At 39.5% G+C, this 26,659-nt stretch overlaps 1 protein-coding gene and 1 long non-coding RNA gene across 8 annotated transcripts in view; one reads left to right on the top strand and one right to left on the bottom strand.

Moving 5' to 3' along the window:
- On the top strand, positions 1-26,609 carry LOC118595786. 3 transcript variants are annotated; one of them, XR_004946553.1, is made up of 6 exons: positions 1-470; positions 10,766-10,949; positions 19,170-19,317; positions 20,697-20,756; positions 22,621-22,743; positions 26,228-26,609. It is a non-coding gene; the product is annotated as an uncharacterized LOC118595786 (long non-coding RNA). The 3 variants fall into 3 exon arrangements; XR_004946551.1 differs by having other exon boundaries at positions 19,163-19,317; XR_004946552.1 differs by lacking the exon at positions 20,697-20,756 and having other exon boundaries at positions 19,163-19,317.
- The window catches only part of Hif1a (hypoxia inducible factor 1 subunit alpha), a 49,751-nt gene continuing 25,657 nt past the window's right edge, over positions 2,566-26,659 (bottom strand). For 2 of the 5 annotated variants that reach the window (XM_036206580.1, XM_036206583.1), the window contains exons 2-15: positions 26,235-26,428; positions 24,670-24,815; positions 24,504-24,588; positions 22,369-22,481; positions 20,819-21,021; positions 15,140-15,246; positions 13,582-13,729; positions 11,793-12,013; positions 10,774-11,060; positions 9,583-9,705; positions 9,023-9,465; positions 6,374-6,488; positions 5,195-5,321; positions 2,566-4,560 (exon numbers count right to left, since the gene is read on the bottom strand). In XM_036206580.1, coding sequence (XP_036062473.1) covers positions 4,409-4,560; positions 5,195-5,321; positions 6,374-6,488; positions 9,023-9,465; positions 9,583-9,705; positions 10,774-11,060; positions 11,793-12,013; positions 13,582-13,729; positions 15,140-15,246; positions 20,819-21,021; positions 22,369-22,481; positions 24,504-24,588; positions 24,670-24,815; positions 26,235-26,428 — 2,464 coding nt within the window. In that variant the 3' untranslated portion in view covers positions 2,566-4,408. The remainder of the gene's footprint in view (positions 4,561-5,194; positions 5,322-6,373; positions 6,489-9,022; positions 9,466-9,582; positions 9,706-10,773; positions 11,061-11,792; positions 12,014-13,581; positions 13,730-15,139; positions 15,247-20,818; positions 21,022-22,368; positions 22,482-24,503; positions 24,589-24,669; positions 24,816-26,234; positions 26,429-26,659) is intronic. The other 3 variants (XM_036206581.1, XM_036206584.1, XM_036206582.1) reach the window with 2 other exon arrangements.

Below are 26,659 nucleotides of genomic sequence, written 5' to 3'. Positions count from 1 at the left end.
CCACCAAGGACAGCCGGCAGCCGAAAGCATTTGATAGGGACAGCCCAGGCCCCCTCGGAAAGCGCACTGGGAACTCGGTCCCCGCAGGCTGCGTGGGGACCCAGGCGCGGCCGCCCCCGCCAACCTCGCACATGCACTCGCACACGTAGGCGGGAGCCGCAGGCGGTCCCGCGCCCCGCACACCGGCCGGCTGCAGCGGGCGCTGAGCCCAGGCACGTACCGGGGCGGGGCCAGCGGGCGGAGGCCGCGGCGTTTGCAACCGCAGCAGGTAGCACCGAGCTCGCTGGCTTGCCCGGAGCAGGAGTGCCAGGCTCTCTGCCTGCTCGCTCGCCCGGGTCGGGCTGCGCCGCTCTCAGGCACCTGCCTCGCTCTGCGTTTCGGAATGCAGCCAAGACGGAATAAAGGAAATTCCATAGTAAGGGGAGATCGGGTGTCTGAGCAGCGTCTTGGATAAAAATCACCCCTGACAGGTAAGAATAAAAATGATTCCCAAACCCCCGAAGGGTGTGAACTCAAAGCTCCAGGAGGCGTTTAGAGGAGCGGGTGTGGTGAGGTGTCGCTTTTGTATGGCGGGGGCACTGTATAGGACCAGATGGATGGCTCTAACCCGAGAACAGGTTCAAGGCTACGTAAAGGGACGAAATAAGAGCAAAGTGGTCAGGGCAGACTTGAAACACCGCAAGAGGTTTTTTTTTCTTTTACCTTTCTGTTGATTCCAGCCAGCAGCATGTTTGAGGTTTTATTGAATTAAACTCTAAAGTAAGAAAGGCCCTCCTCACCGACCGTTTCGATACCCGCCTCCAGCTCCCGCTTGACATTTCTGCCTGAGAACTTTGAACTTTTCAAACCCCTTATCGAAGCTTGGAGGAGGAAGTTAAGATTAGGAACCGTAATTAGGAGGCTCTTAACCACGTCTGTTATGCCGTTAATTCCAACAGCTCTGAGAAAGCCACATGCATCTTTCTATAAGCCGTTTTATATGTCAAGTGCTTTGTTATACCTTACACCTCCAGTCCCTTCAATGCCTCTGTAGTGAGAGCACCCAAGTTTTGGTTCAAACTCAAACCCAGTAGGTAGCTTTAAAAACACGTTGTTCATTTGCCACAACTCTTCGGACATGCCACCTCACTTCTCAAAGTGACAGGCAGCCCTCCATTTTCTACTCTGTGTCTTCCTTTGTGCTATTTTTGAACATTCGGCAACGGGGAATCGGGTATATTGTGTGGACTGGTGGTTAGGACCGTAGGCTCTGGAGTCCCTGGTGGCCAGCATCTAGAATGTACAAAAGGAAATACAAGCATGAATTCACAGAGGTTGTGAATTAACGTGCAGAATGTTTTAGCGGGTGGTACTTAACAGACATTAGGGTCATTTAGAGGCAGACTTTGCAAGGCACTTTAGCAACAGTCAGCTATGGTAACGGGTAGCCATTTTCAGTTCTAGGCCTAACAGAGGCACTGATCAAACCAACAGAATATGGTAATTCCTTTTGCTATCCTTTTGTCAGGGGCAAGTAATACCAGTCATGTATTCATAGCAGCGCCCGAGAACAGGGTAGCAGGGGTGTCCTTGAAGGGAGAGAAATGCTCGGGATACCAGGGCAGGGTTCTAAAGGCACCGGAAAGAAATCCAAGATGGTGGGCAATGCTAGGCAGGATCTGCTGACTGTATCTGGAATCTAGGTGCTCCAGGTGATTTCTGAGAAACCACATGTAGGTACTTTTCCTTACAGCTCTCTTCTGAACCACTGCTCACAAGCCATTTCCTCAGACTTCTAGTATATATGGACAAAATCTACAAATATTTGAAAACTGCACATAACTTCAAGTTTTCAAGCTAATTTATTAAATAAACGCATTTAAAAATTTTTGTGAACAAGGAATAGTAAGCAACCACTTTATTCTAAAATGTCACCTCTACTGCTGTCTGTGATTAAGTGTGCAAGTATGTTGGCTCATGGTATCGGGGAGCCCCCAGCTTTGGATTAGTATTACTATACTGTTCAGAACTGTTATTTGTAATCACAGGTTCATCCTAAGATTAGAAACAGCTCCCTAAGACTTAGCTTTGTTTAGGATTTATGCCACAGCCTAGAGGACAAGGCTCTCCACTGGTTATGTAATTGGTCAGTAAGGACATGTTTCTGGGCTTGCTTGGTGCCGTGGTATCCTGTTTGCTTGGTATGCATGTAAGGCTCCAGGTTTGACGCTCAGCATCACAGAGATGGTTCTAAAAGACTGATACCTCTGGTGTAGGGATTCAGTGATCTCTTTCCCCAGGGTTTTTTTTTTTTGGACAGACATTCTCATGTAGCCCACACTGGCTGGAATTCCTGATTCTCCTGCCTCTGCTTCCTACGTGCTGGGATCACAGGAGTTCACTAGAAGTCTCAGATTCCATTTTTTATGTTTAGATCTTCATTGACTTTCTGATTTTTTTTAAAAAGTAGAATGTGAAAGCAGAACAGCTATATTATAAAAGAAAAACACAGGAGAAAAGGAATAAAGCTATTTAAAAATGTTTTTAGAATAAGTAACACATGATATAGAAAGATATGCATATAGCTGGAAGATATTTGGTGTTTATTTGGAAGTTTCTAAAATTCACAATTACAGGATACTGTTTTCTTTTGACCTGGCAAAGTAAAGAAACACTAGGTAATGTATGATTAGCTGTAAACCACATCTGCATATTAATGTGTCATATACCCATATCATTAAAACCAAAGCAACAAAGATAATGCTCTAAGATGTAAGATGGACGTAGGATTCTTTGACCTGCCACTAAGTACCCTTGGACCTTAGGGAACTGTCTTATTTCAGCTCTAGCTTTATCTGCTAATGGAAACAGATTAGAAATTAGAAGGAACCTGGAGCCCTTACAACAATATATGATTATTATGTTTCATGATTTGCTTCACTTATTCTATTCATACTGAAAATGTTGAAGTTTTGTGTTTTATATTTTAATAGACTGATAAATTTATAATGGCAAATTTCTAAAAGTTCTCTTTACAGTGCAATATTATGATTTGTCATTATTTAACATGACATTTGGGAACACATCATACATTAGATAATGACAATGAATACAGAAATGTACAGTGTAATTTTTATAAAGAACTTAAATTTGTGAGAAATCATTTTATGAGCTAGAAATGTTGAAACAAATGTTATTTAAACATAAAAGCTGACCCAAGGGGGCCTGGTCCACAAAAGATGTTTATTTGATGTAACAAAACAGTACAGTTAGTGTTAGACCCAACCAACCACAAAGAACAAGGGAATGAAAAATTTATACAATGTACATAGAAAAAACAAGATGTTTACTATGACAACTCTATATTCCTAAAATAATGCTTCTAAAAAAAAATCACTCAATTATTGAAATCTATATGAAAAAAGGATGTTAATAGCGACAAAGTGCATAAAAGCAAACATCATATTTTGAACAAATTAACATACTAGGCAATTTTACTAACAATGCATGATTTTTTTTTTGTTGACAGTATGCTCAAAATGTCTTTATACCAACAGGGTGGGCAGAACATTTATGTTTAATATTAATTACACAATATTAGCATAAGCTTCCACAACTACATAGGGAACCGTTTTCTTTTGAGCTGGTAAAGTAACTAAAGAAACATCAGATAATTTCTCTGAATTGAGAATTTTATCCAAATAAATGCCACATACCTTCCGGATATATGCATATCTCTCTATATTATGTAAATGGCTTTACCCATATAAAGAAACCATACAGTTTAAGAATCACTGTAAGATCAACAGTGTCATGATCCAGGCTTAACAATTTCATAGGCCAAAAAAAATTTCTTCTTAAAAACTAGTTTTATAAATGCAGAATATATTGCATGAGTAACTGCTGGTGTTTTTAAGAAAATATATTGTGCAATTGTGGCTACCATATACTGCTGGCAAAGCATTGTTTTCATGTAAAACATGAAAAAAATGAGTAAAAAATTTTCAACTGCCTATGATCATGATGAAGATTTACTGCTTTCTTAAAAAATTATATTGGCATTTCATTAAAAATAATTCAATAAGGGACAAACTCCCTCACCAAAAATAAATAAATAAAAAGGTGCATTTTAAATGACTGCAATGCGATGGTGAAAATACTGAGGAAATGTGAATGTGCTGTGATCTGGCATTAAAAGAACGTAGTAAAAAGAGCCTTAATGAAAATTAAGTAGAAAGGGATCAAAACTAAACTATCTGAGTTTGTGCAGTATTGTAGCCAGGCTTCTAAAATTAGATATAGAAAATATAAATAGACTGCTGAGCCACCAGTGTCCAAAAATAACCAACAGAAACAAAAAACCCAAACAAACAACAGTAACAATAACTGAACAAAAAAGAAACAATAAAAGGAATGAGATTCCGAAAGCTCAGTTAACTTGATCCAAAGCTCTGAGTAATTCTTCACCCTGCAGTAGGTTTCTGCTGCCTTGTATGGGAGCATTGACTTCACAATCGTAACTGGTCAGCTGTGGTAATCCACTCTGATCTATTGATTGCCCCAGCAGTCTACATGCTAAATCTGAAAAACAAAAAGATACCTACGTATCATTCAATTGCTTAAACAGTAGGTACTGGGTAAAATAAAACACATTTCTGGAAGGAATTTTAGTCTCTAGGGCAAACCCTTAGCTGTGCAAACAAGTAAGTATAATCAAATTTATTTCTGCTGTTAGATGTTTATACAAAGTCTGTTCTGAAATGCTTAAGCAATTCATTAATCACTGAATTTCAATTTCGACCAGCAGACAACATGCTACTGTACTTCATTTTTCTTTTCTTTTCTTCTCCTCTCTCTTCCTTTTCTCTCCCCTCCCCTCCCCTCCTTTCCCCTCTCTGTGTCTCTCTCTGTCTCGCTGTCTCTGTCTCTGTCTCCCTCTCCTCTTTCCCTTTCTTTTTCTTGAGACAGGGTTTCTCTGTATAGTTTTTGTCCCTGTCCTGGATCTCGCTCTATAGCCCAGGCTGGTCTCAAACTCACAGAGATCCACCTGCCTCTGCCTCCTGAGTGATGGGATTAAAGGTGTGCACCACCACCTCCCAGTTAACTTTTTAATCTTCCTAAGAAATCAAAATCACTGTCACTTGGGGGAAAAGTCCTAAAATAATATATTTAAATTTTTCCTTATGCTGGTTAAGAACAGAAAGAATAAACTAACCAGAGGGTATTAAAATAATTGTCTTTTGCTCCATTCCATTCTGTTCACTTGATTTGCATCCTTTCACACGTTTCCAAGAAAGTGATGTAGTGGGAGCACGGTCACCTGGCTGCTGCAATAATGTTCCCTAAAAAAGAATTAAGTTAATATTTAGTATATTGATTTTATTTTATTTTAGTTTTTTGAGACAGGGTTTCTCTGTGTTGTTTTGGTGCGGGTCCTTGATCTCGCTCTGTAGACCAGGCTGGCCTCAAACTCAGAGATCCGCCCGGCTATGCCTCCCGAATGCTGGGATTAAAGGCGTGCGCCACCACTGCCCGGAATTTTTTTTACAATAAAAAGCCTTGCAGTCAATATACATTTAATAGCAACCAATAAGCCAGATTTCTTAAACAATGCTCTAGATTTTGAATTTTTCTTGTAATAATTTAATTTTCTTTTATTCTTATAATAGTATGATAAAGTTATTTCCTCCCCATTATTGTTAATGTGTTTTTAAATACTTTCCAGTCAATCTGTTCTGACCATAAGCTAGCCTCAACTGTCCTTAAAACATAGAACTTTTTGTTTTGGTTTGGTTTTTGGAGACAGGGTTTCTCGGTGTAGCTTTGGAGCCTGTCCTGGAACTCGCTCTGTATACCAGGCTGGCCTTGAACTCACGGAGATTGCCTGGCTCTGCCTCCTGAGAGCTGGGATTACAGGCATGCACCATCACCGCCTAGCTCATAGTCCTTCTTTAACAAATATTTTAGGTTTATTTTTATTTTGTGTCTTGTTATTTTGCCTGTGTGTGTGTGTCTGGACACCACATGTGTATGGTGCCAGCAGAGGTCAGAAGAGACTGCTGGACTGGAGTTGCAGAGGGTTGTGATCCAGCACGTGGGTGCTGGACTTTGAACCTGGATTCTTTGGAGGAGCAGTAGTACTCTTGACTACCAAACCATCTCTCCAGCCCCAGTGCTTCTGGAATAAGGAAACTAATTTACTGAGAAGAAAATGACAATGGGATGATAGTAAAGGTGGAGTGGCGGGCAAATGTGACTTCTTCCTCTAAATTTATCTGCCACGTTTGGGTTTTTCACACCAGAATTTATTAAAATGTAAGTTTAAAAACAAGCCCGAAGATAGCTTTGGAAAAGAAAACTTCAGTGTGTATCTGGAAGACAACATGCCACTCACACTCACAATTCCTGCTGCTTGGAAAAGGGAGCCATCTTGTTCCATTTTTCGCTTTCTCTGGGCATTCTGCAAAGCTATTATCTTTGGGTTTAATTCTTCCTCAGGAACAGTATTTCTGGAAAGAAAAACAAACCATTCTATAGAAGACCACCATTGCTCAGTGGACTCATATTTTGGGGACTACTGAAATATAAGATGACATTCAGTATTATCAATTTATAACGTTTTAGCTGGACACGAAGCTACATACCTATAATCCCTGTTTGAATCCAGTCTGGCTACATTTTAAGTTTAAGGCTACCCTGAACTACACAGTGAGAATCTGCCTCAAAAGCAAAACAGCCACCAAACAAAATTCATGTTCATTTTAACCTCATTCTAACACTCAAGGATGGCTATGACAGGTACTTTGTAACCATTTTATAAATAAGAAACTGAGGCCAGCTAGGTAGTTTGCTCTAAGTTCCACTGCTAATTAATTGTAGCTATGAAGTACGTGCCAGGCTTTCACATCCCTATCTCCTCTACAGTGACCTTTGCACTCTGCTAGTTTGGCCTCAGTACTGACCAATATATCTGAATTGAGTATCTGAAATATTAGGCAACAGGGAAGTATTATGAAGTCAGTTAAGCTTGTTATATTTGTTTTGGTTTTCCAACAGAAAGCCAAATGGCTAAGTCATATGACTAACTCTTAATTTTAAAGTATTTATAAACCATGTAGTATATAAGCAAGCTAGCTTAAATGTGGTGGTATTGTGTTCCCCAAAATATTGTGCACCCTAATAAATTTATCTGGGGTCAGAGAATGGAACGGCTACCAGACAGACATAGAGGCCAGAAAATGGTGGCACTCACACCTTGAATCCTAGCATTCCAGAGGCAGAAATGCCTCTGGATCTCTGAGTTCAAGGCCACATTAGAAACAGCCAGGCTTGGTGACACATGCCTTTAATCCCAAGAAGTGAGCTTTTAATCCCAGGGACTAAGGGCAGAAAGAGAAAGATATGTAAGGCGTGAAGACCAGAAACTCAAAACATTTGGTTGGTTAAGCTTTTAGGCTTTGAGCAGCACAGTTCAGCTGAGATTCATTCTAGATGAGGACTGAGGGGCTTCCAGTCTGAGGAAACAGGATCAGCTGAAGAATTGGCAAGGTGAGATAGCTGTGGCTTGTTCTGCTTCTCTGATCTTCCAGCATTCACTCCAATAACTGGCCTCAGGTTTGATTTTATTACCAAGTACCTTTAAGATTCATGCCACACTTAAATTTTTTTTTCCCCCTTTTTCAAGAGACAGGGTTTCTCTGTGTAGTTTTGGTGCCTGTCCTGGATCTCGCTCTGTAGACTAGGCTGTCCTTGAACTCACAAAGATCCATCCATCTGGCTCTGTCTCCCGAGTGCTGGGATTAAAGGCGTGAGCCACTAATGCCTGGCTGGTTTAAATTTTTTATGCAAGTATGTTATGTTCATGACAATATCATCTCTGGTTGTACTTCTGTTATATCTATTTATTTGGTGTGTATGTACACCACCACACTCAGCCTTGGTCTTAAGCTTGTAATCCTCCTGACTCAGCTGCCTGAGAGCCTGGACTAAGGCATATATTACTATACCCAACTGAAAATACTGAATTCATCCAAAGCCCCAAGGTTTTTTCCTAGCCAAAAGAATAAAAAAAAAAAAAAAAAAAAAAAAATTAGGCAGGCCTGTCCTAGCACTTAAGGTGAAGGGGTGATAAGGGGAACAAAGGTCCACCCAGTTACAGCGGAGTCCTTTCTTCTGCTATCAGAGGCAGCTTGCTCTGTCTAGGCACAGAACAGAAGGAATCATTTTTCTTCCACTCACTAATTAGTGAAAACTACTTTCCTGGAGGTAGGGCCTCAAATTTAAAACACACCTAATACAATTACATATTATACATAGAAATTCTAAATATTTGCTCAAACATTGCTTCACTCCATAGAAACAATATTGTAAGTCATTCTAGGACTCTTGGTAGATCTAAACAAAGCTGCTTCTTTTTTGAGACAGGGTTTCTCTGTATGGTTTTAGTGCCTGTCTTGGATCTTGCTCTGTAGACCTCGAACTCACAGAGTGCTGGGATTAAAGGTGTGCGCCACCACTGCCCAGCCAGTTTATTTTCTTTATAATAATTATAACACAAAAATATGTAATGAAAAATAATATTAAGTTTAAGACTTGCAATCATATACAAGCTTTTAAAAAGAAGGCCTGCAAATATCCACATTTACCAATGAGGACTAAACACCACCAGGCTGAGTCTGGAATGGGAAAGAACCATTAGCTGAAGAAGGGCTTTTCTTCTGGTATGGAAGGCTCTAAGCAGGGAAGAAGTTATTTCCCATCCTGAATGGCACACAAAGAAATGCCTGACATTTATAACTTAGGGCTGGACTTTATTTTTAGAGGTGTTGGAAGACATCTTTCTGACTTTCTGTATTTGGACAATTGATAGGATTGCCTGAGAGAAGTTATAAGGTAACTTGGGCTTTTGAGTGTTTAATTCAGACAGTGTATGAAATCTATTATATTCCTTCAAGCATATGTCAGAAGGATGGCGGTATGTTTAGAAATCACTTAACGTCACATATGTACTAGAACAGGACAGAACTATGTTCCACATAAATACCTTTGACTCAAAGTGACAGATGCGTTCGGGTTCCTTGGATGAGCTTTCTCTGTCTGCTCTCTGACTCTCTTCCCTGCTCTGTCTGGTGAGGCTGTCCGACTGTGAGGAGCACTGTATGCTGAGGCTGGGGCAGCTGTCGTTTCTTGAGGTACAGGGGTAGAAGGTGGAGATGCAATCAGTATTTTAATGTCTTCCAGAGTGTCCTTTGTCACTGCTTTCACTTCATCGGTGGGGGCGGGGGCGGTGGTGGTGGCAGGTGTGGCAGCAGTGGCAGTAATGGCGGGTTTCTGTAGCTGGGTCTGCTGGAACACTGGAACTGTGCTGACACTTGCAGGGCTAGAGGAACTGCTCTCTAACGGTGACAACTGGTCAAAAGAACGCAACTGGAAATCATCATCCATCGGGATGTAAGGGGCCAGCATCTCCAAGTCTAAGTCCGTGTCCTTTCAAACAATAAATACAAGAGTTTGTATATGACTACATCTTGTTAAAAAAAAAAAAAAAGTTAAACCCAGTCACTTCAGACTAAAAGTTAATAAAAGATGAGCAAGGCAACATACCTGAGTTGAAAATGGATTCTTTGCTTCTGTATCTTCGGCAAACAGTTTTTCCACCAGTTCCAACTTGAATACATTGACCATATCACTATCCACATCAAAACAGTATTCACTGGGACTGTTAGGCTGTGAAAGGAATTAGGAGTGTTTACTTTTTCCTAAAGAAATCTTTAGGTTTGCTTGTTATGAAGTTTCAGGCAATAGACATTATAAAGCTTTATTTATCTAACTAAAAATTACAATAGAAAAATTTGTTTAGTAGGCTGTGGTGGAAGGAGCTTCTAACCCCAGCACTCGGGAGGCAGAGGCAGGAGAATCTCTGTGAGTTTGAGGCCAGCCTGGGCTACAGAGTGAGCTTCAGGCCAAAAAGGGCTACATAGTGAGACCCTCTCAAACAAAACAAAACAAAACAAAACAAAACCAACCAACCAACCAACATCCCCTTCCCCCAGACAAAATTTGTTTATTCTAAAGAATAAAATTCACCACACAACTGAAGTCCTGCAATGGTACCTGACTATCCAATTAACTAGTTGACATTTTCACTGGAATCTTCTTTTGTTTGTTTGTTCTCGAGACAGCGTTTCTCTGTAGCTTTGGAGGCTGTCCTGGAACTCACTTTGTAGACCAGGCTGGCCTCAAACTCACAGAGACCCACCTGCCTCCGGAGTGCTGGGATTACAGGCATGTGCCACCACCGCCTGGCTTCACTGGAATCTTAAATGTTTATTCTATTACGTTAGGAGTTATAGACAAGAGTTTCCATAAGGAATACAGGAGCTTGGTATACTAAGCATAAGACTTTGCTTTTCCTGTTTTTTCAATAGATTTACTTTTGTAAGATTAATGACAAAATGAATCAAACACTTCTGTGCTGGGCAAACCATCAAAGCAAAGAATATATTCTCCAAAAGGTTGTACAATACCATATTGCTTAATTTACAGCTGCCCATTTTAATTCCTAACAGTTTAATGCAGAATCCAGACTTATTTGTGGTTCACTAACCAGGTGACAAAGTAAGTCCATATCTCAGCTGTCCTGTTCCAGCACAATGTCAATAGGAGAAAGCTCTGAAAAGGAATTGTTCTGGATTTGGAAGCAGCTGTGACACTCTCAATCCTGGGGCAAGCTAGATATTTCTGCTGGCTTTTGAGATCTATCAGTCTCGGCCTTTTCCTCCATCAGGTACCTACCTCTGGTGAACTCTGTCTGGTGCTTCCATCAGAAGGACTTGCTGGCTGATCTTGAATCTGGGGCATGGTAAACGAAAGTTCCAGGGACTCTGGATTCGGCTCTAATTTTAATGCGACTTCTTGATTCAGCGCAGGATCAGCACTGCTTCGAAGTGGCTTTGGCGTTTCGGAGGCAGGTAACGGAGACATTGCCAGATTTATATTTGTTAACTTTTCATTATTAGAGGGGAACATTACATCATTATATAATGGAACATCTTCAAGTTGTTGGTCTTCAGTTTCTGTATCTGCAGAGGAAAAATTTTTATCAGTCTAGAGAACATCAGGATTTTAGTAGTCATAGATATTTTCTACTTTTTATAAAAGATTTGATTCAATAAGTTTTCTTTAACTAGAAAGTTTATAGATATTACAGTATGATCATTAAGTCTGAGTTATCTTTTTTGTCCACTATTGACAACTCCTAGGATGTGTATCTCCGATTTTTTTTTTTGGCTTTTTTTGAGACAGGGTTTCTCTGTGTAGCTTTGTGCCTTTCCTGGAACTCACTTCGTAGCCCACAGAGATCCGCCTGCCTCTGCCTCCCGAGTGCTGGGATTTAAAGGTGTGTGCCACCACCGTCTGGCACCTCCGATGTTTTTATATGCTAAAACTTAGCCTAATTTGACAGAACATTTTCATTTTCATGTTTTCTTTACGGTATGACTGCTTCATTAATCCTTCAGCAATAACCCAATTATACCTACTGCAATTTAACTCTACTGAATGGTGCAGCGGGGTGGCAGAGAGCATATTCGAGGGTATCAAGAAATAACCTTCAGGATACTCTTAACTACAATTCCCAGCAGAACACAAAAATTAAAGCAGGAAGGCTATGAAATTTCAGAAACAAACATATTAAACAATACTTTCGAAAGACTATATGCAAACACGTAAGCCAAGAAATGGAGCAGAGTGTAGCTGCATGGAGACAGGAAGCAGCAGACACAGAGGAAGATGTGGAGAGACTGAGCACCCACCATTGCTGCCAAAATCCAGAGATATGATCGTGTCCCCAGCAGCTGGGGCCAGCAGAGTCAGAGCATCGGGTTCTTTCTTAAGCTTATCAAAAAGGCAGCTGGTATCCTCTGATTCCACTTTGGTGAACAGCTGAGTTATTTTCATATCTGAAGATTCAACTGGTTTGAGGACACATTCTGTTTGTTGAAGGGAGAAAATCAAGTCGTGCTGAATAATACCACTGTCAAAGAAGGAGAGATTAGTATTTGTAAATTAGCGCTTGAAACAATGATGGTGGGGAGGACTATGAAAAAAAAAATATATATATATATATATATATATATATATATATATATATATATATATATACCCACCCACATTTTAACATTCCTCGAGATGAATAATCTCTCATGCATATTTGCCACATTTCTTTTCCCCCCAGTTCTGGTGATTGATCCCAAGACCTGTGCATGCTAGGCAAGCATTCTACTATTGAGAAATGTATATTGTTTTAAAACACCAATATGAAGATAAAAATTTAAATGAAATTCATTAAATATTCAACTCATTTGAGTTGAAGCACTCTTTGAGAATAGCGGTGGGACAGGAACACCTGCAGTAAGAATGTGAAGGACACAGCAGAGTAATCTGGGCTAATGCACACGGCAAAAAGGACACAAAACTACTCCAGCACTGACACCGGAGGTCTACAGATGACCTTAGAATATAGTGATAATGCCCACAGTCTTTATGGGGCGTCACATATAATAGATAGACGCAAACAATTGTCATACACTGTGGTCACCCCGAAAATGGAAAAGGATGTTTTGCAGAAGGGCAGACAAGCTGAAACTTGGGCTCAAGTAACAATCGTGAGGCAGACTAGCAGGGGAAGAACAGTTTTGTTTTTTGTTTTTTTTTTTCCGAGACAGGGTTTCTCTGTGTAGCTTTGCTCCTTTCCTGGAACTCACTCTGGAGACCAGGCTGGCCTCGAACTCACAAAGATCTGCCTGGCTCTGCCTCCCGAGTGCTGGGATTAAAGGCGTGCGCCACCACCGCCTGGCGGAAGAACAGTTTTACATGAAGGCAAAACTCACATAAGAACTCTTTGGAATGAAGATGATTCTTTGGGATTATAAGTGATAGGGCATGGAGTTTGATCCCAGCACCAAAAATACCCCCCAAGGAGACAACAGAACACTAGAAGTTTGCCCTGTAATCCTACACAGGGCAGCTGCAAATTCAAGGCTGGCCTGGTCTGCAGTGAGTTCCAGGCCAGCCAGGCCTACTCAGTGAGACAGGGAAAAAAAGGTAAAGGGTATGTAACGTAAGAAAATGAGCTATCCACGCTAGAGAGCTCTGCCTGGCAATTAAATTAGAATGCTTTGGTAATGTGAAGAGTGACTGAATGGGGTAAAACCTACTGAAATAACTTACAGAGTTCATGAATATAACAAAAGCCCCATGTCACATCATGCAATCTATCACAGTGCCCTCACAGGAGATAGTCCTTTAACCTTCACAGAACCTTATTGGCCCAAAGATAGTAAGTATCTGCTTAAAACTGAACTACCAGGAAAACAGAGCTACAGACTGATTAAAAAAAAAAAATAAAAAAAATAAAAAATAAAGTTTTGTGGGATCACTTGAATAGCTGGTTTGGAATGGTGGGATGGAGTATAAACCATAATCCAGTAGAAAAAGGAAAATAAAAACAAAACTCAGATCATTTTTATCTCTTAATAAAGGCATATAAATGTAAAAAGTGTTAACCACTTGTTTTTCCAAAGTGTCTCTTCCCAATCTTACCTCACAACATAGTTCACACACACAATGCACTGTGGCTGAGAGTTCTTCGTGTTATATATGACAGTTGCTTGAGTTTCAACCCAGACATATCCACCTCTTTTGGCAAGCATCCTGTACTGTCCTGTGGTGACTTGTCCTTTAGTAAACACTAGGGATAAGAAAGTATAACAAAGAAAACATAATTGAATTTTCAATCAAATAAGTGTTGAATGTAGATTATTGGGTTTTGTTTTGTCTCCTTTTTTAAGAAAAGGGTCTCTCTATGTAGCCTTGGCTGTCCTGAAACTCCCTATGTAGATGAGGCTGTCCTCAAACTCAGAGATCTGCCTGCCTTTGCCTCTGACTTTACTGGGGGTAAAGTCTTGTGCTGCCATGCCTGAGTGGATCATTGGTTTTTGTTTGTTTTTCGAGACAGGATTTCTCTGTGTAGTTTTAGTACCTGTCCTGGATCTCGTTCTGTAGACCAGGCTGGCCTTGAATGCACAGATACACCTGGCTCTGCCTCCCAAGTGCTGGGATTAAAGGCGTGTGCCACTGCCGCCTGACCTTTTTTTTGAGCCTGTCTTCCTTGACTGTGGGGAGGCATTGCAGTGAGCCAAGGTCTGAAGTCTCACATCTGGACTTCTTTTTTGTTGTTTGTTTTTTGAGACAGAATCTCTTTTCCCCCAGATTTTTAACTGTTTGAACTGATAAAGGCCAAACACATCTGAAAGTAAAGCCCAAAGTAAAATTCCTATCTTACTAGAAATGAATGAAAGTCTGGATTGAGGGACAGGGTGGCTGCAATTCCTTTAAAGACTTATAGTCAAAGTGTCAGACTAGAGACGGATCACAGGGCACATTCAAGAAAATGGTACCATTGTTCCTTAAGTGCCAGAGAACCAAATCACTCTAAAAAAATTATACTCAGAATATTTCAATTGATAAGTTTATATCATATTGTGGCTTTGTAGGAATACATGCAGTCTAAATTCATTACTGAAGAGAATTTAAGTAAATCAATCATGATGATGTTATCGTGAATATCCATGCTCTGAATATAATTTAGGCACTCTGTAGTTCAAGGTAAATTACACTAATTCAGTGATATTCAGTACCCTCAATCAAACTGGGAAGTCACATCTAGGTCCAGATTCAGTAGGCAAGTGAGAAATTGTGACATTTAACTTACTTTGATATTGTACGTAGACTTCGTCTGAGTGAAATTTGGAAACCTAGTATATGTCAAGGGTGTCACGATATACTAATCCCATTCACTGATTTATTAACAAATGCTTTTTTACTACCTTCTATTGACCAACCACTGATTTCAGTACATAGGTATGTAGGCCAGATGCTATAATAGTTGACTTTTATTTGTCTCTGTGTTTAAAATGCCAGGGAAGCTTTATGTATTATTAAATGACTTTTTTGTTTGTTTTTTTGGTTTTTTTTTTTGCTACTATTATGAAGGGGCTGTTGAACATTCTTGGTCTAAGGAGACAGGGTGGTACAAACAGGAGAGACTGCAGGACTGGAGCAAGGAGACTGTCTCCTTGAGTTCTTCTACTGTACTTACTATCATGATGAGTTTTGGTCAGATGATCAGAGTCCAAAGCATGATAATATTCATAAATTGAGCGGCCCAAAAGTTCTTCTGGCTCATAACCCATCAACTCAGTAATTCTGTTAAAAAAATTAAAGATTATTTTTCAGTTAATAAGTTTACAACTCACTCTTAATAAGTCTATACTTCAGTCATGTAGTGGTGCACGCCTTTAATCCCAGAACTCAGGAGGCAGAGGCAGACAGATCTCTGTGAATTTTAGGCCAGCCTGGTCTACCGAGAGAGTTCTAAGAAAGCAAGAACTATGCACAGAGAAACCATGTCATGAAAAACAGACAAACAAAACCAACAAACAACTCCCCCTAAAAAACCCAACCAAATAAACAAAAATCCCAATTCTATACTTAGTATAATAGTGAACCTTTTTCCATGTCATTTAGATCCATCCTTGATATGTGACTCTCACCCCTTTTACCCAAACTCATGACCTATTTTTTAAAAACACATTTCATTATACATACTGTTGTATCAAAACAGGGTATTAATAAATCTTAATAAGCTTGGCAGTGGTTAATGACAGCTCTTGGGAGACAGGTGGGCAGATCTCTGTGAGCTCGAGACCAACCTGGTCTACAAAGTGAGTTCTAGGACAATCAGGACTGTTTCACAGAGAAATCCTGTCTTGAAAAACAAAAAACAAAAATCTTAATAATGCTAAATAAGCTCCAAAGGTAGTCACAATTATGTTAAAATACAGTTTACATCTATAGCAGTTTATTTTTTCATACAGCCAAATTCTTCACCTTATAATTTTTAGGTCTGTGGCAAGGCCTTACTTTAATATCAACTATGAAATTTCACTATCATTAAGCCAAGGACATCCATACTAAATGGAAAGTAAAGGAATAACTATTATGATGTTTTAGAAAATAACTCTTTTACTTGGTTTTTTTATTAATAAGAACCAAGTGTTAAGACTGTTTGGCTGAGATTTTTTTTTTAAAGATTTATTTATTTATTATGTATACAGAAGAGGGTGCCAGATCTCATTGCAGATGGTTGTGAGCCACCATGTGGGTGCTGGGAATTTAACTCAGGACCTCTTGAAGAGCAGTCGGTGCTCTTAACCTCTGAGCCATCTCTCCAGCCCCTGGCTGAGATTTCAAAGGTCTTAAAAAAACAAACCAAAACAAAAACAAAAAAAACCAGTGTTGCAGGTAAAAGATACTGATATGTCCAAAAAGAAAACACCTAATTAGAGAATGGGCATAAGCAAGGTATCTTTGTTCATAACAATATGTTAAATAACATAGCTTGCAGTGTGAGATCTGCCATTTACTCTAAACCCAAAACCCACATTTATTAAGACATAAATCAAACTCACTTTCAAAACGAGATATACCAAAACACATCAATACTAGATGGCAGCATCACAAAGGAAAATAAACTATGCTTTAAAGTATTTGTCTTCCCCTCCATCCCAGAATGGTAGCAGGGATTGGATCTAGAGCAGTGGTTCTCAACCTTCCTTATGGTGTGATCCTTTAATACAGTTCCTCATGTTGCAGTGACTCCCAATCATAAAATTATTTTCGTTGCTACTTTATAACTGTAATTTTGCTGCTGTTAAGAATTGAAATGCAAATATCTGTGTTTTCCCATGGTCTTAAGGCAACTGCTGTGAAAGGATTGTCTAACCTTTAATGGAGTCATGATCCACTGGTTGAGAACCGCTGATCTAGGGATTCACAAATGTTAGACAAAGGCCACCTCCCCTCCCTTTTGTGCTAGTGGTGATGGAACCAAGGACCCTGTGCATATGAGGTTTTCTAAGAACTTCTTGCTCTATAACCTCAGAATCAAGACATGGAAAACATTTTGTCCAATTTTAGAAAAATCTTTACATCACATTTCTAACATCCAGGGCCACAAAAATGGGCCAGCAGGTAAGGCACCTGCCACCAAACCTGACAGCATGAATTAAGTCTCTGGGACCCACATGGTGAAAGGGGAGAACCAACTCCCACAAAAAGTCCCACAAAAATGAAACACTAAAACATTCATGTTTCTGTCACTGTTCTAGACATGCAAATGCAATGAGAAAAGCTAACCTGTGGGCAATCTTCTGGCATACTTGCCACACTATTTATGAAAGGGTGGTAAACACAGTGATAGGTACCTGTTCTAGCAATCAGAGGAACTACACTCCTTGTCCAAAAGAAGAATGGCAAGGTGAGGGACAGCTCCTTCTAGGACACGTGTAGCAGAGTGGCGAAGAGAAGTCTGTAAAAACCATTCAGGAAGAAGCGATAGCACAGAAATAAATGCATGGGGTAGGTGGTGAAGAGTCTGGTGTGGCTAGTATAGGCAGTGGAGACAAAGGACTCAGGAGATGAAGGCAAGAGGATGAGATAAATGAAGATTATGTTTGCTGAGTCTTAGGATGCTTTGACTTAAACACAGGCCGACCAGTGAGTGTTCCTAATCTGAGGACTGCCGACTGCTAAAGAATAGATACTGAGGAATCAAAACAGAAACACCAGACAGTTTTCTTGGCAGGCTGATTTTGTGTATGTTGGAGGACACAAGAGAAAATAAACAAGTTTAGAGAACTACACAGTAATTCAGTACCAAAAGAGGGCGAGAGGTCCAGAAAACTGAATTATTTTGTTTTGGTGGTAGATATTGAAGCCCAGGCCTTATATATGCTATGTAAGCAAGTATGAGTTACCTCTTCAGTCCCTAGAAAGTACTTTTTAAAAACTGGATTAGGAAATTTGTGTTCTAAATGAACTATATAGTATGTCATTCATTTACAATATGCATCTTAAAGGGGAGGAATCATTTCTATGAACACAGCAAATGCTCAAATCAATGTGCCAAACGATTATACACAGACATTACTAAGTAAAATAAACAGCTCTTTGTGGACAGTCTGGATGTTAGAAATTTAAAGCTTCATTGCATTTTATTTATTTGCTTTGTGTGAGTGTATATGTGTATGCCATAGCACAAAGGTAGAGGTCAGAGGACAGTTTGTGGGAGTTGGTTCTCTCCTTCCACTTTATGGGTCCCAAAGATTGAATTCATGTTGTCAGGTTTGGTGGCAGGTGCCCATCTTGGTGAACCAGGATGTTAGAAATGTGATGTAATACTTTCTTAATATTGAGCCATTTTTTTTTCCCCTATGCCTTGATTCTGATGAGTTATAGATTCAAGAAGTTCTTAGAAAAAAATTTTAACCAAAAAACAAGTCTCCTTGTGTGAGTTATCATTAAGCTTTTAGTCTTTTAACTGATGTCATGATCACTGTGTTAATTTTCTGATGGAACCAGAGGGGAACGCCACTACTTATCTTGTTTTGACTATTTTGCTTTCCTTTATCCCCAGACTGTCCTATTCTCTGCTACACAAGTTTAAAAATAAAGGGGATGGGAATTTTACTTCCACCACACTTTTGCCTACTGACAATAAACACCATAAAACAGTTATAAAAAACAAAAATAGTTCTTTGTTTCTCTTCCTTTTATTAAAGTTGACACCAGTCATAAATGTACTAGACATACAACAAACTTCTAAAGGCCTCGCAACAGATTTTTGAGGTCTGACCCTTCTAGATTAGGATGGCCAGTTTGACATCAGTTAAGTACCCAAACTCCAAGCTAGAACAGAATCCTATGTTGTGTGATCTTAGTCAGTGCTCTGCCAACATTTCTTTGTCTAAAGCATGAGGAATTATAGTTATCTAAATGCTAAGAACGTAAAATTGGTGTTTCCATAAAGTTGTTAGATAACTATCTCAAGAAGGAGGTGAGAAAGCTATGTATTTGCTGGGTGTGATGGTGCACACCTTTAATCCCAGCACTTGGGAAGGAGAAGCAGGCAGACCTCTGTGAGCTGGAGGCCGGCCTGGTCTACACAGTGAGTTTCAACACAGTTAGGGCTATATAGACTCTGTCTCAAAAAAGCAAAACACCAAACAAACAAACAGCAAGAAAGTGATGTAGAAGAACTGATATGCTCATTATGATCTAGGTACCAGCATCAGAATTTCAGTTGGCTACAGAATCAACACCTCTAATCACAGGCTATAGAGCTTGTAGCAAAAAGAGACCAACAAGACAGCAACAGAACACACACTGTGACAGAAGCACGTACAAGAGTGTTGCCTAAGAAGATGCTGTTAGAAGGTGAGTGAGTGAGTACAAAGGCACTAGACCTTCAAAAAGCACACGGAACTCTTGGTTATAAGCGGTTGTGGCCACATCCAGATGAGTGATTTGCCCAACTCCTGGTTAATTTGGAGAACTGAGAAAGGACTAGACTTTAAACACCTTTAATACATTTAAATTTAACTTTAAACCCTTTCTCTTTTTGAAACAGACTACATAGCCCTGACTAGACTGAAATTCATATGTAGTCCAGGCTGGCTTTGAACTTTTGGTGACTTTCTTGTCTCAGCCTCCCGAGTGTTGAGATCACAGACACAAACCACCACACCCAGAATGTACAGCACCTTTTGATAAATAAAAATCTCCTTCCCACACATTGCTACAAGAAGCAGTTGGTGCATTTCTAAGAAGAGAATGGCATGATCTGATCCTGGATGTAAAAGTACAAGGACGCAGATCTGTGGGTAGAAATGCAGCTCACGAGTTTATGGCAACAGCTCAGGTCAAGGTAATGAAGTAAAGAATCCTAATTAAGTAAAGAATCCAATGACAAGAGCACAAAGGCACATAGCACGATGGGGAGACAGCTGAACAATGCAGCTACAGTATTAGAGACCTACTAAGTGTGGTCTGTGGTAAAGGCTGGAGTCAGGTGCCAATAGTGCTATGTCGACAACACTAGGCATCACAAGAGGAGCAGCAGTATGTCCTGCTGTCTGGGAGCAGCAGTGGTGCCGTTCAGGAATAGAAGTCTTTAGTTCATTATACAGAAAGTGTTCAGACAGAAACACTCAGGTGGCAATTACACACAAGTAGTAACAGATTTGGGAAATGTGACAGGAACCATGGGTGGAGCTGAAGGTGCTCAAGAACAAACACGTAGGTTAAAGACCCCCCCAAAAAATATTTTTTTTTTTTTTTTTTTGAGCTGAGGATCGAACCCAGGGCCTTGTGCTTGCTAGGCAAGTGCTCTACCACTGAGCTAAACCCCCAACCCAAGACCAAAATTTTGTTGCCTACTACACAAACTTTATGTCTTTGAAATTTACATTCTCAATTTAAGCAGGATTCCCAAAGCAAAAGAACATCATGATTTTTGTGGTGTCTTGCAGTATCAAGGCAGGAACTCAAGGCCTTTTGCATACTGGACAAGCAATCCATCTCTGACCTACATTGCTAGCCCTTTAAAATAATTTTGAGAGACAGCTGACTTTGAACTCACCTTCCTCCTGCCTCAGTCTCCCAGTTGCTGAGATGACAGGAGTGTGCCACCAGATCCGGCTAAGAATCTCATCTTAGCATCTCTGCATAATACTTGGCAGAGTATTTATAGTACACAGTCAATGTTTAATAAATGTGTGAGTTTACAAAGCTAATCTTATGTTTTTGTGTTCTAGGATGCATCTTTTTATCCAGCTTCATGAACACATGCAATGTACCATTAAGTCTTTACTATAGTGAGTATAAAAGGGCTACAGAGAAATTCAAATTTTAAAAGTATAAAATAGAATTAATTTACCTTTCATCACAGTAAGAAAATTTCATATCCAGGCTGTGTCGACTGAGAAAAGTCTTGCTATCTAAAGGAATTTCAATATTTGATGGATGAGGGATGGGTTCACAAATCAGCACTAAGCATGTCATGGGTGGTTTCTTGTACCCACACTGAGGTTGGTTACTGTTGGTATCATATACGTGAATATGGCCTGTGCAGTGAAGCACCTATGTATGAGCAAAAAAACAAGCGGTTACCTTTTTTTGTTTTGTTTTGTTTTGTTTTATTAAGGGGGAAAAAGAAATGCAGGTCAGTAGTTGAGTTTGACCTGACAAACTTTGATAAAAGTGTCACAACCATCTGTAATTCTAGTTCCAGAGGATGTGATGCCTTCTCATCTCTTCAGGCAACAAGCATGCATGTATACACTGATATACATGGAGGTGAACCATTCATACACATAATAAAAAAATGAGGGCTCACTTAAATCCAGATTATGGATCTAATGCCCTCTTCTGGCCTTTGCAGGTGCTGCAAGCACATGACACTTTTCATCCAAGTAAAACACACACACACACACACACACACACACACACACACACACACACTACATCAGTCTTTATTTATTTTTTAAAAGGCCTCCTTGTGTAATTCTGGGCTGTCTTTCCTCCTTCACTCATTGATTTTCTCTGTGATGACTATGGTTCAGTGCTGAACAAGGAAATTAAACAGTGATGGATAGAAAATTAAACTAAAAAAAAAAAAAAAAGCCAACTGATTAAGTTAGCTTGGTATAGAAATACCATATTTCGCAGGGGAGTGGTAGTGCACGCGTTTAATTCCAGCACTCAGGAGGCAGAGCCAGGCGGATCTCTGTGAGTTCAAGGCCAGCCTGGTCTACAGAGTGAGATCCAGGACAGGCACCAAAACTACACAGAGAAACCCTGTCTCGAAAAAACAAACAAATAAAAGAAATATCATATTTTCCATAACTTAAGTTCATATCTCAAACTGGTGAATTACTATACTGTTTAAATATAGATTATATACACTGGATGCAAGTGCAAAAATGCAAAAGGGAACTATTATAATTTCCCCCTCATAATTCTTTTTTAAAATTTATTTTTATTTAATGTGTTTAAGTGTTTTGCCTGCATGTATGTGTGTGCACCTGGTGCCTGAAGAAGAGGTCAGAAAAGAATACTGGATCTCTGGAATTGGGAGTTACAGATGATTGTGAGCTGACACATGGGTGCTGGGAAGCAAACCAGGTCCTTGTCAAGCAAGTGCTCTTAACCACTAAGCCATCTCTCCAGCTCCCCCTCCTACCTCTAAAACTCTTTAGAGGGTTGAGACAAGGTAAAGTTCATTTTGTTTTCTGAGGTAGGGCTTGCTGCGCTTCCCTGGCTAGCCGGGAACTTGCTGTGTAGACAAGGTTCCTTCAAACTCATAGCAAACCCCTGCTTCCCAGGTGCTAGGGTCACTTTGACCACTCCTGGTGCAAGTTCTTGATACTAGCAACATGTAAGTGCATGGCTTTTTTTTATAAATCAACGCCCACTCAGCTTACTTACCTTCCATGTCGCAGACTTTATGTTCATTGTTCTCCCCCGGCTAGTTAGGGTACATTTCATTCTGAGAAAAAAGCTTCGCTGGGTATTTTGCTCTTTACCTTTTTTCACTGGGCCTAATGAAAGCAAGAGACAAAGTTGTAAGTCATAGCTAAACATAAAAACGTGTTACACTAAGAGTAGCAAGGTGACCACCTCAGCATTAACACATTTGCTCCCTTTTCACCACTTCAACACATCCATCCGGTCTGACAGCTCCACCCTGGGCAGTGATTACAAGACCACAGAGAGTCCTTGAATTGCAGGAGGAGAGTCTACACTTTGCGTGACTACATGACTGTTACTCATCTGTGCTGGTGTGAAGAAAATATGAAAATGGTATGCATTTGCCCTAAGTGTGCTGTCAGTATATAAACATGTCCCCCTCCCCTGCAAAAAAGGAACTTGAATAAATACTTCATGTCCTTTACCAAATTTGATAATTCAATTTTGAATAAGCAGCAATGTATTTATAGAATTTTAAAAATATCAACTTACCTTTTGGTAGTAAATAGCATCTATATGAAACCCAGACAGAATGTTTTATAGTTACAGAAATCATGTCATAATAGCACTCTTAGCACTTAGAAGGTTTAAGGAGGCTGGAGAGTTTTAGGCCAACGTGAGCTACAGTGAGACTTTGTTTAAATTTAAAGTTACAGAAATGTTGCTCAATGGAAGAGCATTTCCTTAGCACATACACTGAAGCCCTGAGTTTGATTCCCCAGTACCACGAAAAGAAAAGTCCCAGAAATAAAGCAGGGATAAATCAATTCAAGTCTATGTAGCCTTATGCCAAACCTTGTAACTAAAAAATGAGATTACATTCAGATGACTGTGGAATAGCATCTTGATTTCCTATTTTTATTGCTCAGTCTGGTTCAAAACAAGTGTTTCATTTATATGAAATGCCCAGAAAAAGGTGGATTCGAGGTTGCTCAGGACTGAGTAAGAGGTATAAGGAGATGGATGATATAAAGGTATAGAATTTCTTAGTCTACGGGAGTCCTAGGCCAGCCAGGCCTAAACAGTGAGACCCTGTCTTAATGCATACAAACAAAATAAAAACAAATATTTTTTTTCAAAAATTAAAGGTATGGTGGTGGTTGGCCTATGTCTATGAATATACTAAAAATCATTGAAATCTGTCAAACTTAGGGTACATTTAGGGTATATAAAACTAAGATCTTAGGAAAAAAAGCAAATTCAGGATCTAATGTGTATACTATGAGTGATGCAAAGATGAATAATTTTAATTATTCATTAATTAAATGATTATGAATGTCTTTAAGCATGCAACAGATGCAGTAGGGTCAATAGCAATACAATATAAAGTAGTCAAGGCTTAATAAGAATGCTTTCAAAGAGAAGAGACTAGATCCTGCCAGAGGGAATAAAAAAAGAGACAGGTGTGTAAAACTTCAACTTCTGCCTCTGTAATCCAACAAGTACTTCACAAAACTCTCAAGTGTTCCAGGCCTCTCTTACTACTTTTATTAAGAGGCAAGCATCCATAACATAATACTTTTGTTTTTGAGACAGGTCTCATGGATGTAGCCTTGGCTGGTTTGAAACTAGCTACATAAACCAGGTTGACCCAGAACTCAAAAGATCTGCCTGTACCTGCCTCCCAAGTGCTAAAATTAAAGGTGAGCACCACCACATGTTGGGCCTTCCAACTAGTCTTAAAAGTTCTGGTCAACTCCTCCCATCCCCTTTTGGACACTGAGAAAGCCTGAACCTAAACTGTCACTGGGTTTTTCAATAATTGTCTAAAATCCTATTACCTGTCATTTATATTATAACTTCTTGCCTTAATACTGAATTTTCATTTATAACCATCTTGGTCTTGGTTTTTTATTTATTTTTCCAGCTTGTCTACTCGTGTGTGTAATTACTTATTAATTCAATGAGTTTTAAAACTTTGTTAGTTTTCTAAAATGTAGGATAACAGTTTTAACAAAGAACCGTATTAACATTAAATGTAAAATAACATTCTTTCTTAAATCAGTTCATTACTGAAAAGATAAAATTAGTAACACTATCTGACTGAAAAATCACCTGTCATATTAAATCAAACAATAGACTTTTCTTCTCACCATTTCTGTGTGTAAGCATTTCTCTCATTTCCTCATGGTCACATGGATGAGTAAAATCAAACACACTGTGTCCAGTTAGTTCAAACTGCAAACACATTAAAAACAATTAGATCTACATCATATAATCAAAGCACCCAGAAGGGTTCTTCATATATGAGGACTTTACCTGAGTTAACCCCATGTATTTATTGACGTTATCAGAAATGTAAATCATGTCACCATCATCTGTGAGCACCATAACAAAGCCATCCAGAGCTTTCAAATAGAAGCAGTTCATCTGTGCTTTCATTTCATCTTCAATGTCCAGATCACCTACAAGGGCACAAGAGGGAAGAAACAAAATAAGGCTTTATCTCAAGTACTTTTAAATATCTACAATACATATATTTATTTCTGTATATTTTCATGAGATTTTTTTCCCAGTTGTTTTACATAACTTGTTTTAAAATAAATTTGCAAACAGGCAAATCCCTGGAAAAAAAAAAAAAGATCATATTTTAAAAAGAAGACAGGCATGCCTTTATATGTAGCACTAGGAGGAACAGGCAGGTAGAACTCTGTGAGCAGCCTGGTTTACACAGCAAGATACAGACCAGCCAGGTTTACAAGGTGTCACCCTGTCTTAAAAAAATGGTGGGGGAGGGGGGAGAGGAGATAGGTACAACAGGAGGAAATGGAGGAAAATGGTCAATATCTTGGAAATGTCTGAATAAAGCTTTAAAAGCTAGTAAGAAAAAGGATGCTGTCATGTGGAAGAATGGAGAATGTGTTCTAGAGGATGAGACAGTGACAACTTTATTGGGTTATAATATCTATTAACTGATCATGCTAATGCACCAGGATATATATGAATTATTTATTAATTATGTACACAGTGTTCTGCCTACACATATGCCTATAGACCAGAAGAAGTCACCAGATCTCACTCTACATGGTTGTGAGCCACCGTGAGGTTGCTGGGAATTGAACTCAGGACCTCTGGAAGAAGAGCCAGTGCTCTTAACCTCTGAGCCATCTCTCTCCAGCCCTAGAGTTATATTTGCATGTTTAAAAATAAAGGCAAACCAAAACAACTTACAGTGAAAAAGGGACTATTCCCACAGGTAACTAAGAAAATCAAAGCTTGATTAAAGGAGTAAAGATAGTGAAAAGATTTAAAGTATACATATCACAGCATAATTAGGTACTTTTAAAAAGAATTGTGTGGGGACCATGCTGGAGAGATGGCTCATCAGTTAAGAAGAGCACTGGCTGATCTTTCAGATTAGCTGGGTTCAATTCCCAGCACTCACAGCTGTCTGTTAACTCCAGTTCCAAGGAATCTGACATCCTCTTCTGGCCTCTGCAGTTACACACACACACACACACACACACACACACACACACACACACACACACACACACACATTCTAGGGCCACAGAGATGGCTCCAATTAAGAATGCTTGCTGCTCATTCAACAGGACTGTATTTTGCACTCCAGTACCCACAACATAAATACTTGGCTCATAAATACCTGTAATTCCAGCTCCAAGGGATCTGACACCCTCTCTGGCCTCCATTGGCATCTTCATGAACATATAAACATGCACACACATGTGGGTGACCATGCATGCACACACATATACACAATAAATGTCTTAAAAGAAAGCATTGTGGCCACCTGCTAAAAATAATTTCTAGACGTTTTTAACTTCTAATTTTTAGGTCTATTATGTTCTTGTAGAACTCACCAGCATCCAGAAGTTTCCTCACACGTAAGTAACTGATGGTGAGCCTCATAACAGAAGCTTTATCAAGATGTGAGCTCACATTGTGGGGAAGTGGCAGCTGATGAGCAAGCTCATAAAAAACTTCGGACTCTTTGCTTCGCCGAGATCTCGCTGCATCTCTAGACTTTTCTTTTCGACGTTCAGAACTCATCCTACTTAACAGAAAAAAGAAAAAAAGGAAGAAAAGAGACAAGAATGCATATGTTAGTTTGTCTAAACTTGAATAAAACTAATTTTGCATTTTCCTGTGTAAGGATTAGAAGAAGGCATGTAATTATATAAGACTGCTATACAAAATTTGGATCACTGAAAACATAATAAATTCTGTTAAGATGTCCAAGCTTTATATATTTCCAAAGTAGATGCTTTCATCCCCAAATTTACAG

Source organism: Onychomys torridus, chromosome 14 (genome assembly GCF_903995425.1).
Source record: "Onychomys torridus chromosome 14, mOncTor1.1, whole genome shotgun sequence".
NCBI lineage: Eukaryota > Metazoa > Chordata > Mammalia > Rodentia > Cricetidae > Onychomys > Onychomys torridus.
The sequence above is the reverse complement of the archived record's forward strand: the minus strand, read 5'-3'. Positions and strand labels throughout refer to the sequence as shown.